This window comes from Stegodyphus dumicola, chromosome 4, assembly GCF_044657685.1.
Source record: "Stegodyphus dumicola isolate Sdum_Otavi_A_Nest chromosome 4, ASM4465768v1".
In the NCBI taxonomy this organism is placed as follows: domain Eukaryota; kingdom Metazoa; phylum Arthropoda; class Arachnida; order Araneae; family Eresidae; genus Stegodyphus; species Stegodyphus dumicola.
This window is the reverse complement of record NC_140771.1, coordinates 43,589,164-43,603,263: the sequence shown is the minus strand read 5'-3', so window position 1 is coordinate 43,603,263 and position 14,100 is coordinate 43,589,164. Positions and strand designations below refer to the sequence as shown.

The following is a 14,100-nucleotide window of genomic DNA, read 5'->3' as shown; positions in this document are numbered from 1 at the left end:
GAAATACTCAAAGTCTCAAAGTCCCAGTACACAAGAAGAAACGACTGAAATGAATTATCCTTATAGAAATGTTTTGGGATGTCTCTCGTTTCTTTGCAATCGTACTCGTCCGGATATAGCTTATGCTGTTAATATATTTTCTCAGTTCCAAAGCAATCCTGGTAAGTTTCACTGGGAAGGATTACTTAAACTTTTAGGGTACGTTTCCAATACCAGACAGCACAAACTCAAGCTGGTATGCAAGGAACTGAAGCTCAATATATATTCAGATTCGGATTTTGCTTCAAGCAGGGATGATATGGTGTCTATTGGTGGACAAATAGCTTTGTTGGGAGAATCACCTGTATCTTGGCATACATTTAAAGAAAGGGGAGTGAGTTTATCTACTATGGAGGCTGAATTTTATCTCCATGACTAAATCAGCAAAAGAATTAGTTTGGTTTAAAAACATTTTGGATGAATGCATTCAGTTTAAAATTGCAAGTAACTATGTTTCGAGGCCAATATTGTTTGCTGATAATATGGCTGCTATATGTTTTACAAAATCACCCATTGAAAACTCGAGGACAAAACATATAGATGTGAAACTATTTTTCATTCGTGATCTATTGAACAGGGAAATTTTTGATTTAAAATATGTCCCAAGTAAAGATAATCTGACTGGTCCCATGACAAAACCGCTGACTAAGCATAATCTAATAAGATTTTGTGGAACAATTTTCTTATGAAATTTGTTTTTGTGTGTATTTAAATTAAGAGTTTTGTTAATTTGAAAAAATGTTATATATGATGGATATTAGGTAAATGTAAAATTGTATAGTGTAGAATGTTGTATGAGTGACCAGGGCCCTGGGTAAAAGTATTGAGTGTGTGATCATATATATGTCTTTGTATTGTTCTGTAACATGTTGGACTTTCTGGCTACGGTAAAATTTTTGAATAATGGGATAAGATTTTCCCAAAGAAAAATTTTCTTAAAAATTTCTGAATGAAATTGTGATATTTATTTATTCTTGTTTTGAATTTTGTAAAGATACTGGCATTTGGTTTTTATTTCAGGTCGGAGATGATGATGTGGGGGGCATTTGTTGGAAAATATAGCTTATTTTTAAACCTTTTACTGCATCATCTCTCCTCCTTGAAATGTGTATTTAGTTTAGTCCTTATTTTAATGTAATATAGTAGTTACTTCTACTTCTTTTTCTTGCTGCCACTGTTTGCGTTGAGAACGGACTGTTTCAACCTAATTGAGATGCAAAAACTAAACATGATGTTACGTCATCTGAAAAGCCGATTCGTGCCGATAGCTGATTGGTTGCCGTGAGATGACGTCATTCCTACTTCTGCTATAAGTATCTCGCGTCGCTCTGGCTCACCCTTCTAGTTCCTGCTTTCCCGGCACTTGAGTGAGCGGTTTCCAGCCCCTTCAGAAGGATGCATGCAGTCCGGTGATTAAAGTGCCTTGGTTTGCGAGATGATGGTTCCAGAATAAAGTTCTTTGGTTCCAGAGGCTACCATGAGAGTGACTGCCATGGGTGGCATTCATGTTCTTCAATAAAGGCGGCAATTAAAAATACGTGAGCGGCGACTCCTTGTGCAAACGGGGTTAGGCCTGTTTTTAAGTGCTTTCAAGAACTTCATTTAAATTTTCAGGTGTTTTTCTTGACCATTGATTATGGACTTATTGAATGGGTAGCCAGCTTCAATTTTAGGCTGCATAATTACTGTTTAGGACATTTTTGTTTGTATAGAATGCCAGTGTTTTGGAGACCAGATAAAAATATTTGATGAATGATGGTTATATTATATTTTTCCTAAGACTCTAATATTGTTGACATTTATTTTCTGTGTTTTTATTCTTTATTATATTGTTAATAGATTGGTTAAGTTTAAAATCTTTTATTGTCTTCAATGTCTGCACAACATATCTCAGGGAGTTTTTATTGCTACTACTGCTAAATGTTTAATTTCTTTAAACTTTAAACTTTGCTTTAGCATCAAAGGTCTTACGTTCACGCGTAAAACGCCTGTGCGCATGTGCCAACGCGGCGCATGTGCAGAAAGTTTTTAGCTTTGAGGTCCGGATTATAGATCATTCTGGATTGTGGGTGTCCGAATTAACGACTTTTGACTGTATAAGAAATTTAATAATTTTACTGTCATCATTGGAATAATACTAGGTTATATTTTAACATGTTTATAAAAGAAAATATCAGCTTGGTTTCTTTGGGTTAAGAATTGATAAATTGTTACAATAATAATAAGGTTCGGAACAAGTGAAGTTAAAAATGTATATATATAAAAATGTGTTATTTATGTTTATATAGTAAATTGAGGTGCAATTGTAGGTATTATATTGCAAATGTCTATAGAAAATGAGATTTGAAAATTAGGATAGAATGTATAAAAGTATATGTAGTTTTTTTCTTTTTCACGTTGATCGCAAACAGTTGCTAGATTTTAGTTTCCAGATTACCGATTGATTTATAAATAATATCAACAACAATCTTACGATGGGGGTGTGATATCTGGCTACTGTTTGGCGATCAACAGAGCGTGCTTGGCGCAGGTAGCTCTTGTCCGAGAAGGGTTAATGTATTTATCAAGAGTTGCATGTTAGCCTCAGAAGAGAAAGGTAGTATATTGTATTATGAGGTAGGAGCGACATACTGCTCTGAGTCACTATTATATTATGCTTTGAATCATATATTTAATAAATGTTTGTTTCGTCTTGTTAAATGGTGCCTTGTTAAACCACGAAGTCATCACAGTGGGAACTACTGAATGTGCTGTGTCATACTGAGAAGAGATGGGCGAGTGCTTTTTGTAAAAAGTTCCAGAACCGTAAAGTATTTCTATTGTGAAAATAAATTTTATCAAGCTATCATCTGTTCTATGTGCATTCAATCTATTATGAACCCCTATGCACACAGCAGTTTTTGGTGTCAGAAGTGGGATTGAATGCCAGTGACTAGAGTGATGGAGGAGCAACTCAGACAGCTGGAAACAGAGTTTGCAATATTTCAAGAAAAGATGGAAGAGGCCATCAAGTGTGTTAAAAAAGAGATGAATGTATTTCAAGAAAAGATGAAAGTGAGGCCAACAAGAGATGAAAGCTGCTGTCAACTCAGTTCAAGAAAAGATGGAAAGAGATCAAGAGAAAATGAAAAGAGATTTTACTGCCATAATAGAAAAAAAAAATGAAGCCATGAAAAACAGAATAGAATGAAAATAAAGTTAAAGAAACTTAAGAAATAGTTTCTGCTACCGAACAACAAATTGGAGAAAATGTTTCTACTGTCAAGCAACAAATCAAAGGAAAAGTTTCTGCTGTCAAACAGCAAATCGATAAAAGAGTTTCTGCTGCTGTTGCCAAATAAGTTGACAGCTTAAAAAAATCAATAGGTACAGCAGGATATAATTTTGATAGCTTTAAAATTTGTACCTATGTTGTCCTGGCCCTCTAAAACTTATGATAGAAAGACCTTCTGGTAAGTATACAAGACACAGTTGTTTATAATGACAGTTACAAATGATTGGAATGCTGAAACTAAACCTGCTATCTGATCGTGTTTTTAAAAGCAGACATAGTGGATATTCTTCAAAATCTGCCTGAGAAAGAAAATCTGGCATGCTGGAGCTGTACTTTGACATGAAGTGTTTAAAAGACAGCTGGCTTCAATTGACATCTCTCCAATGGAAACATTCCACGACTTTGCCTTGGATGTTGAAAGGCTGTCTTACCTCGCCTTTTCGAGCTGTTCAACAGAATCAAGGGAAATCCTGTCCCTGCAGTACTTGGTAGCATCCGGAACCTGCAGATGTGGAAAGTCCCGCGAATGGCAGATGTCAAGAATCTAAAAAGGTCATAAGTGTAAACCATGATTTTCAACACAGCGGATGTTGAAAGACTGTCTCATTTCGCCTTTTCAAATCGTTCAACAGAATTGAGGAAAATCCTGTCCCTGCAGTACTTCAGCGGTAGCATCTGAAACCTTCAGATGCATAAAGCCTTGCGAATGGCAGATGTCAAAGATCTAAATAACGCATAAGTCATGATATTCAAGGCAGCCAAGCAAGCAAATCACAAAAGAGCACCACCCAGTCAGAGCCACCAGGAGCCAGTGGATCAAGTGACAATTTAACCAGGCAATTCAGTGCTTTAAATTGGGATATGAGTGGCAAAAAAATTATCTTAAAGTGCTGGAACTGTGGTTGAAGACAATGTTCGAAGAAACTGCAGAACACCCCCAAAGCATAAAAGCAAAGACTGCTCCTCAACAGGGAAGCAGAATGCAAATTAGTGGCCATCTCACAGAGTGAATATAATGAACTACATTCTGCCTCTGAGGACATAACCCTGTTTGGTATAAAAGAGGAAGGAGTTAAATCCGTCCACCAAGTAATTGCTCAAGATGATATCACACTACCAGCAAGAACAGAATTTTTACTTCCTGGATCCATGGCTGAAAATAGAAATTTTTAGTATGCCATAAGGGAATATCTTACAAACTATATCAGTTCAAAAGGAGTAGTTCATTCAATTAAATTCAAGTGTTGGAAACCACTTGCTTCTAGAAAGAGTACCCAGAATGTAATGAATTCTTACAAGAACCACAATTCTGGTCAGAGTTGCCAACAAAAATGATAAGGCAAAAGTCGTTAAGAAAGGTAAAGTGGTTATAGCATGTACTCCAGTGACCTACAGGAAATGACCCAGTAGTCTTCCAGTCTGTCTCTCTTCTGAGAGCCTAACATCAGAGTTACTGCAGAATGCACAACTAAGCAGTGAAGAGAGGACTGTTGCAGAACATGTCATTCAAGAACTTCAAGATGTTTTCTACTTCACATCTTTGGATGTAGACCAAACCAGTCTTGCACAGTGTGGAATTGATATGGGGATTCATTTGCCTATCAAGCACATGCAAGATGTCTACCGATTGCCAAATAGGAACAGGTAGGAAAACTTCTAAAGGACTTGCAAGAAAGCGACATTATTGAGCCTTCAGCAAGTCCTTTAGCCTCTCCTATCATGCTAGTCACAAAGATGGCTCAACCAGATTTTGTGTTGACTATTACGTGTGAACCATGTCATGAAGGAAGACAACTACCCTATTGTAAGAATATTGTTAAGTATTGGTTTCCAACACTTGAATTTAATTGAATGAACACTTGAATCACTCGAGTGATTTAACGGGTAGGTATTAGCAGGTAGACATACCCTAATGACAGAGAAAAGATGTCATTTACTGCTAGTTCAAGGAGATGTCATGTGGATTATGTAATGCACCTGCACCCTCTGATATTATCTAGTTTATTTAGTGTAACGAAGAATCTCTGATTTATCCTTCAGCATGAAACCATTTTAAATAATGAAACAGAGGTCTTTTTCCCTGGATTCTTTTGTGACTGTTTTAACCAAAATATTATAAATAATGTACAAAAATAAGCTTAACATTGTAAAAATGCAAAATTTAGTAAAAGGGATCTGGGTGATTTTTTCCATCGTCTTGCTCTTATACAAATCTGGTGAAATAATAAAAAGTAATAATTCCAGTTATGATGGGCAGTTCTGCACAAAATCCAAGTCTGAGAAGCAGTTATTTTTGCTCTGTGACTTTATCCAAGCTTCACAGTAACAGTTTCAAAACTTTTAAATTATTTCCAGTTTGTCTTGAAACTTTCAACAAAGTTGCTATTTCCAAAATTGTCTGCTCTTCTTATGGGCACAAATGTTCTCATCAAATATTCTTCCAAATGATACATTTTCACCTTAGAAAACTGTTTTGACTTAATAGAAACTGAATTAATATATCATGTGCAAAGTGCTTGTTACATGAAATGTTTTATTTGCAGTTCAGAGACATAATGATCATATTGGATTGAATAATTAATATTAGATTTGTCTTAACCCCTTAAGGACCAACATGCAGAGAACAAAGTGCAGTCATGGGACCAAATCTCTGAAATGGAACGTCGCCACCAGCTCACACATTTTCAGCAGTTAAACCTAATTTTACAAAAAAATTCATATAAAATCAGCATTTTAATATAATGACCCCAATTTTTGAAGTTATGTTTTCAGTACGCTAATTTTTAATATGTACTATATTAATGTAAAGCATATCACATAAATAGAAATAAATGAGGCATACAAAATACTAAAATTATACACGGGTACACGTAAAAGTGTTGGGAGCACCAAAACTTCATTAACGACTGCACAGGTATAGCTCCCAATCACTAACCAAATAGAGCAAGGAGGGAAGGACAGAAGAAGAATAAAGCTGATGATAGTTCTTTAGAGGGAAATTTAGAAGTTTATTATTAAGAGAGGAGGACAGAAAGTGACACCGATTATTAGAAGAAAAAGAAGAAAACTAGAAAAAGGTCATTAGAAGGGTTATTGTGTATTGGGTAAATCAATTATTAGCCCACTGGATGAAACCAGATCTCGAAACTGGGAAAAGAGGGAAATCTAATAAAACAAGTTTTACATTGAGCTAGTATAGAATATATCATATGACAAATTTAGAATAATTCTTAATATAGGAAAAAAAATAGAGAGAGAATAATACATCAAGTATAGAATAATATATAATGTGTCATTATAACAAAATTTTGAATTTTCCAAATTTGGAAATACATAAAGTATAGAATAATACATAATATATCATAAAATAAAATTTAGAATTTTGAATAAAGTACTAAAATATATAAGATAATATATGGTGTATCATATAATAAAATTAATAAAATGTAGAAGAGAATAATATTGTACAGTCAAAAGTCGTTAATCCGGACTCGTCGGGACTTCGGCGATTCCGGATTATCGATTTTTCCGGATTATAGATCATCAGTTTAAATCGCGTAAGATGGCATGCAGAAATTCTAAAATTAAAAATATGAAACCGTAATTTATGAAATAAAGAACAATTATGATCTAAAGGGTGTCAAAATTGACAAAAAAAGAAAAAGCTTAATATTTATTTGTTTACTTTATTAAACATTTCTTTCAATGTAAGTTGTTTAAGTTGCTTCGTTTTATGTGATAATACTTTCTCTTTAATTCTATAAACAGACATAATTTTTTGTTCACTTACAAAGTTCCGCTATTCAAGTACCGTTAATTGCTGTGCCGAGAATACCGACTAACTTGTCAATCGAAATTTTTTCGTTTTCACTAACCTCTCTGTCACATTCTTCATGTCTTTATCCATTTTTTGCAGCAATTCCACTTTTTGTTTGAGGGACATCGAAACATACTTTCGTTTTGTACAATCCTTTGGAAGCTCCAGATTCGGAAATTCTATTTGACATAATCGAAAGTCCAAGTTTACTTTTATAGTATTGCTCTTACAGTCTGCAAAAAATAATAAGCTGGATCCAATTCAAAAATTACGGAACAACGCAATCATCAACATTAACTGAAATAGATAATTAGATAATTTTAGCTTATACCGTTCGTAATACATAAAATGCGCACGCAAAAACGTATTCTGCGCTTGCGCACATGCAAATATGCAGTCGTAAGAGGTCTTACGCGCACGCGTAAACGCCTATGCGCATGCGTCAACGCGGCGCATGCGCAGAAAGTTTTTAGCTTTGAGGTCCGGATTATAGATCATTCCGGATTATGGGTGTCCGAATTAACGACTTTTGACTGTATTTTAGAGTTCATGATCACAAATAGTTTTCAGTATTCATTAGGCAGAGTTCACGAGTCATTAAAGTGTTCATGATTATAGAGTTCATAAAAAGATCAAGGTTTAAATTCATATATTTTACATGGCTCATACAATAATCGTAACTCATTTCTATCATGACACAGCTAAACAATATCATGACTCATCTTTTCAGTTCTCGTTTGCTGTCATGACTCAATTTTTATACTTAATTTTGTTTATTATGGATTTTGTAACGCTTTTGTTGTTGCGATCAATACAAGTAAGTAATTGTTACGTAGCGTATTCGGAAACTAAGTACCGTTTCATTCTAGTGCCGTCGCAGCGCTGTGGTTTGCTGTGGTAGCGCATGCGCACTAGTCTTTCTTTTCCACTGACTTTCAATTGTCGCCATTTTGGTTGCTCTATGTTGTGTTTTCAGTTTGCTGTGCGCATTAAAAATGTTTAAGATGATTAGTTCTCCTGCTGACTGTGAGATTCGTGCCGTGATTAAATTTTTGAACGCGAGGAATGTTAAACTGGCCGAAATTTATTGTCAAGTGACAGAAGTTTATGGTGAATACGCGATAAGTGATGGAATGGTGAGAAAGTGGGTAAGAATGTTTAATGCAGGTCGAACAAATATCCACGCCGAGGCTCGGAGTGGTCGGCCTTCTGTTGTCACCGATGATTTGGTAAGGAAAGTTGATGAAGCAATTCATGAGAACAGACGCTTCACAATGACAACTCTTTCAGAGGCATTTCCACAAATTTCACATACTGTTTTGTTCGAAATTATGTCTGACCGCTTGAATTATCGCAAACTATGTTCCCGATGGGTTCCAAAAATGCTCACTGATGTTCACAAAACAAAGCAACTTGGTAGTGCCCTGACATTTCTCACGCAATACAGTGATGAGGGAGAAAACGTTTTAAACCAAATTGTGACAGGTGATGAAACTTGGGTGTGTTTACACCAGAATCGAAACAACATTCGGTGGAGTGGAGACACACTCATTCTCCGAAAAAACAAAAGTTCAAAGTGACAATGTCATTACAAAAAATCATGTGCACTGTCATCTGGGATAGGAAAGGCGTTTTGCTTACTGAATTTCTTCCCAGAGGTGAAACCATTAATGAGGCACGATATTGTGAGACTTTAACAAAACTAAGGCGTGCCATTCAAAACCAATGAAGAGGAATGCTCAGTAAAGGAATTGTGTTGCTCCGTGACAATGCTCGCCCCCATACTGCTGGTGTCACTCAATCGTTAATTCGACAGCTTCATTGGGAGCAGTTCGATCACCCGCCATACAGCCCGGACTTGGCGCCGTCCGACTATCCCTGCACATGAAGCGCGAGCTTGTTGGCAAGCGCTTTGGATCTGACGATGACGCGAAAAATGCTGTGGAGTTAAAAATTCTGCTGTGTCTCGAGTAACTCAAAATGAGGGTCTACACATAGGACAAAGACGTCTTTTTTCTGAGAAATGCCGAGCGAGTGAGACGCATCGGGAAAGCTGATATCTTTCTCCTTCTGTAATAATACTGTAATTTTTTTTGTAATTAACCAAGAAAGCTTATGTTACTTTTATAAATAACTATAAACTTACTATACTTTTAAAATAATTATAAACAAGGAAATTAAAAGGACAACTGCTCTGAGTTTTTCCATCAGGGAAGTTACACCTGCTGTAAGCTAGATGCGTTTTCCCACATTCTGCCCCCCTCCCAAAAAAAGCAATTCCTAATGAAATAAACAAAAATCCCAGGGTCCCTTAAAGAGCTGTAATTCACAGTGTGTTTACACCGATAAATCTATCAAAACTAGAAGCACAGAACAGAAACTGATGCCCATGCGTTAAGGTCAAAAGCCATATGACTCAACGATGTGAAAACTGTTACGATGTGTAAAAATTCAAATAAATTGTTACATTTTCAAATTCCATATACGCAATGCTGGGCTGAAGAGATTCATCAGACCTGTTTGTGTAGAAGTGGCACTGGGCTGGTAAGAGTGGAATCATTGCATTGTGCCTCCAGGATGTTGGTCATTAATGGGTTAAAGACTCATTGATTGTTTTCTGAAATATTACTTTTATGCATATAAAATTGGATGCCAGTATATGTATTGGGTTGAAGTTTTGAGAATTTTCACCTTGGGTTCCTTGAAATGCTCTCTACAGGACTACGTGCTAAGCAGCCTGTGGAAATATGTTATTGCTGGAGAGGGGATGACAATTAATTGCATTGGTAAATTATGTTTGATTGAAACTTCTCTTTTTTATCATATTTTAGACATGAGTAATCAAAAATAGCAATTTACATGCAATATTTTTCTCCTACAAATGAGGTAAAAATACTGCATTTGAGGAAGCAAATTTGTGAATATATATTATTGATAGGTTAATATAGATTTTATAAGTGAATCAGTGTTTTGACTCGTGACTGAGGACCAGAGAAATAGAGGCATGTAATATTCTTAAAAGCATGGTTGAATGTAAGTGAGAGCAATAGTAAGACATTTTCCAAAGTGAAACTGTTTTTAAAATATTTGGATTCCATGCAGACTTCCAGCAAAGAACAACCTGAAGCATTATTCTACTTACAGTATATTTTTGAAATGGATCCTATGTTAAAATTACTTCTAACTAGCATTGCCATATATGATAATGATATGCAGAAGCAATCATAAAGCTAAATGACATAACTTAACATAGCTTACATAGTAGATTATCCTCTAGGTGGAATTTCAAGGACATTCTTCAACTATGAGCTGTTCCTAACAAGTTAAACGGTTCCAGTGTCTTCTGTGAAAGATTAAAAGTTTCAGTGTCTTTTATGAAAGAATGGCATTGGAACTCTTAAGTTTTCAGTCGCAGTCTTTCTATAGACTTCTGTAGATAAATATCTTCTGTTTCTACAGCCTGTTGGAGAAATTATATCAAAACATCCAGTTGAAGCACCATGGTCTAAAAATGGGGAGTATATGGTATTTTACCAAGACAGTGCAAAACCACATATGCTTTTGGTCACTTTTCAAAACTGAACAAGTATGGCTGAACTGTCGTACTCCATCTATTATATTCCCTAAATATTACACTATTTGACTTCCCACTTTTCCAGCCGGTTTAGAATCTTGTTTTCCAAACTATTTTTAAATCGAGAGTTACTTAACAAAAGTTTTTTGCTATGTGATAAATTAAATACAGTACAAAGTCTTTAATCCAGACTTGTCGGGACTTCGGCGATTCCGGATTAGGGGTTTTTCCGGATTATAGATCATCAATTTAAATCTGGTAAGATGGCATGCAGAAATTATAAAATTAAAAATATTAAACTGTAATTTATGAAGTAAAAAGCAATTATGATCTAAAGGGTATCAAAATTTACAAAAAAAAAAAAGCTTAATATTTATTTGTTTACTTTATTAAACATTTCTTTCAATATGAGTTGTTTAAGTTGCTTCGTTTTTTGTGCTAATACTTTCCCTTTAATTCTATAAACAGACATAATTTCTTGTTCAGTTCAACTGTTCAAGTCCTGTAATACCGTCTAACTTGTCAATCGAAATTTTTTCATTTTCAATAACCTCTCTGTCACTTTCTTCACTATCGGAAGCGGTACATCAAAACATGCTTTCGCTTTGTAGATCCTTTGGCAGTTCTAGAATCGGAAACTCTTTTTGACATAATCGAAAGTTCAAGCTTACTTTTTATAAAATTGCTCTAACAGTCTGCAAGAAATAATAAGTCACATCCAATTAGAAGATTAAGGAACAACGCAATCTGCAACATTAACTGAAATAGATAATTAGATAATTTTAGACTAGCTTATACCGTCCGTTATACATTAAACGCATATGCGCATGCCTAAAGGTATTATGCGCAGAATGTTTGTAGCTCTGAATGTTTGTAGGTCCGGATTAAAAACTTTGTACTGTACAGTGAAGTGCCATTGAATTAGGGACAGACATGGATGTGCAAATTTTGCAGTGCTGCTCCACATTTATGCTCACTCAAGGGCATTGTGGTAACTGCATATATAGCTAGTACTGTGTTTATTGTTAATCAGTTGTTTGAATTACCAGTATAAGTAAAAATTCTAATTTATATACCTCTGATTGTGAACAGGTAGTAGGCACTCGACGCATGGACCATTCAGTTTCCGAAATCGTCAGAGGGCTAGGATTTTCAAGGTCGACAGTATCGAGAGTATGCTGAGAGTACACGGATAGAGGAAAGAAAGCTGGCAATCAGGGAAATTACAAAGGAAAATGTGGTGTCAGCTCATGAAGACATGGATCTTGTATGCCAGGTTAGAATGGTACAAGGCTATTGGGGCCTAATCATGATTGGGGGTGTTTTCTTTTGGCAGTGTTTGGGATCTTTGGTACTTGTACCAACCTACCTCAATATGATTCGGTACGTAGAGTTGCTGGACGATCATCTCCTTCCATATATGTTGTCCTGTCATTCACATGGAAATAGAGTATTCCAACAAGATAACTGTACTTCTCACAGCTCTGTGTTGGCTATTGCCTGTTTGTATGAGCATTCCTCTGATTTCTCTGTCATGAACTAGCTACATAGAAGCCCTGACTTAAATCCTAGTAAGCATCTTTCGGATGTTTAGGAAAAAGGTGTGAAACCACACCACATATCACTAGTGATCCTTCCTTATTTATGTACAGCTCTATCTAATGTTTGGCAATCCATTCTCGTAGAATGCTTCCACAATCTTACAGAATCTGTGTCTCATCACATGGCAGCCATTGTCAAGGCCAGAGGTGGCCCAACTCATTATTATTGACTTGCTATCTCTAATTCAATGGCACTTTAGTGTATTTTTAACATTAGTATTTTGGTTAAGTTCATTAAAAGTTACGTTAGTTTTTTAACAATTTCATTTAATTAAAATGTAATGTAGTTTGCAAATTTATGTTTATTTTTTTCATCTTTATTATTATTTACATATATGAAATTAACATTTAACTATAGATAATATAAAAATTTCTTTACTAAATTTTAAAAGCAGTTCTCAGGCATTTACTGTTTTAAAATTGTATATGAGATTTCTAAAATATTGTTTATTACTAGTTTTATCAAGTAATATGATTATCATTTGATTTGGTTCGTCTAACTGTGAAGATATTCTTTATTGTGTGAAAATTTAAATTGATCAATAGTGTTGTGATAGTGCTTATCTTTCAATGCAGATACTAGGACTAGGTCAAGTTCTGTAGAAGCTGAAGTTGATGGATTAGAGGAACCTAAAGAGAAAATTTATGGCAAAGGTCGACTAACAAAGGAACTTCTTGCCCAAGGCCTTATTACACCAAGTATGCTTAAAAGGCTACAGAAAGAATGGGAACAATCTTTAGAAAGTTCTGCCATGTCTTCAAATGAAAAACAAAGAGTTAAAAAATCTACAAAAGTCTATAACAGAAGGCTAAAAAAGAAATAGTTTTTATATTTTTGTAGCACCAAAATTAATTGTGATATGAACTATAGTTACTGACTTTGACTATTAAAAAAAATTGTGAATGTTATTTCTTACTTTTTATATTATATATTGTAAATCATATAAACTAATCATTCATAGCAAATGTAAACTACATTCTTCCGTATTTAAACTGCATCTATTGACATGCAAATGTTAAATCTTAGTGTTCTTGGATTATTTTTTTTCCTGCCTCTCCTTATTTATTCAGAATATCCCAATTTTTGATTGGTAAAAATGGAGCTTTCACCTAATAGTTCCCAGAAAATTTTTTAAAATTTTTTCATCTACATAACAGGTGTTGTTCTTTATATTTTAATTAACACTGTTCAAATGATACAAATTAAAAATCCAGCATGGTTTCTTTTGAATTATTCATTAAAATAATTAAAAGATGTAAAAATCTGCCTATAAATGAATTCCTTCCCCCCCCCCATGCATTCCTTTCACCACTGCTACACTATCATTGCTCCCCTTTACAAAAGTTGAAAAAATATATATACATTTTTTAAAATTAAACAAAAAATTATAATCCTTCCTGTTTAACCCCCCTTCTCATTATATTTTATTCCTTCCTGGTTGAGAATAGAATGTTATGCTGAAACTGTTTTGAAATATCACAGGATTCTTTGATCAATGAAGGATCATTTAATAATGATAGTGTTTTTTGAATTTGATTTCCAGCTCTGATTAGTATTATTGTGTAAATAAATTTGCGGTTTTCTTCAAAAATTATGTAAATGTAAATTAATTTCTTAATAATTTTTCATGAATTTCTTTCAAATGCTTATGAAATTTACATTTTTGTTGTAACTGACTACTTGAGATTTCTCTCCTAAAGTATCATTATTTGGTGTAAAATTTCTTATGAGAGGTAGTCCAAAATCATAAATGAATTCCCCCCCCCCTTTTTTTTAATTTCAGAAGAAATTAAC

The 14,100-nt window shown here is 34.6% G+C and overlaps 1 protein-coding gene across 3 annotated transcripts in view; it reads left to right on the top strand.

Moving 5' to 3' along the window:
* The window catches only part of Suv3 (Suv3 RNA helicase), a 142,693-nt gene extending 129,362 nt beyond the window's left edge, over positions 1-13,331 (top strand). For all 3 annotated transcript variants that reach the window (XM_035363099.2, XM_035363091.2, XM_035363109.2), the window contains one exon: positions 12,882-13,331. In XM_035363099.2, coding sequence (XP_035218990.2) covers positions 12,882-13,129 — 248 coding nt within the window. In that variant the 3' untranslated portion in view covers positions 13,130-13,331. The remainder of the gene's footprint in view (positions 1-12,881) is intronic.
* Positions 13,332-14,100: the final 769 nt, after the last annotated feature.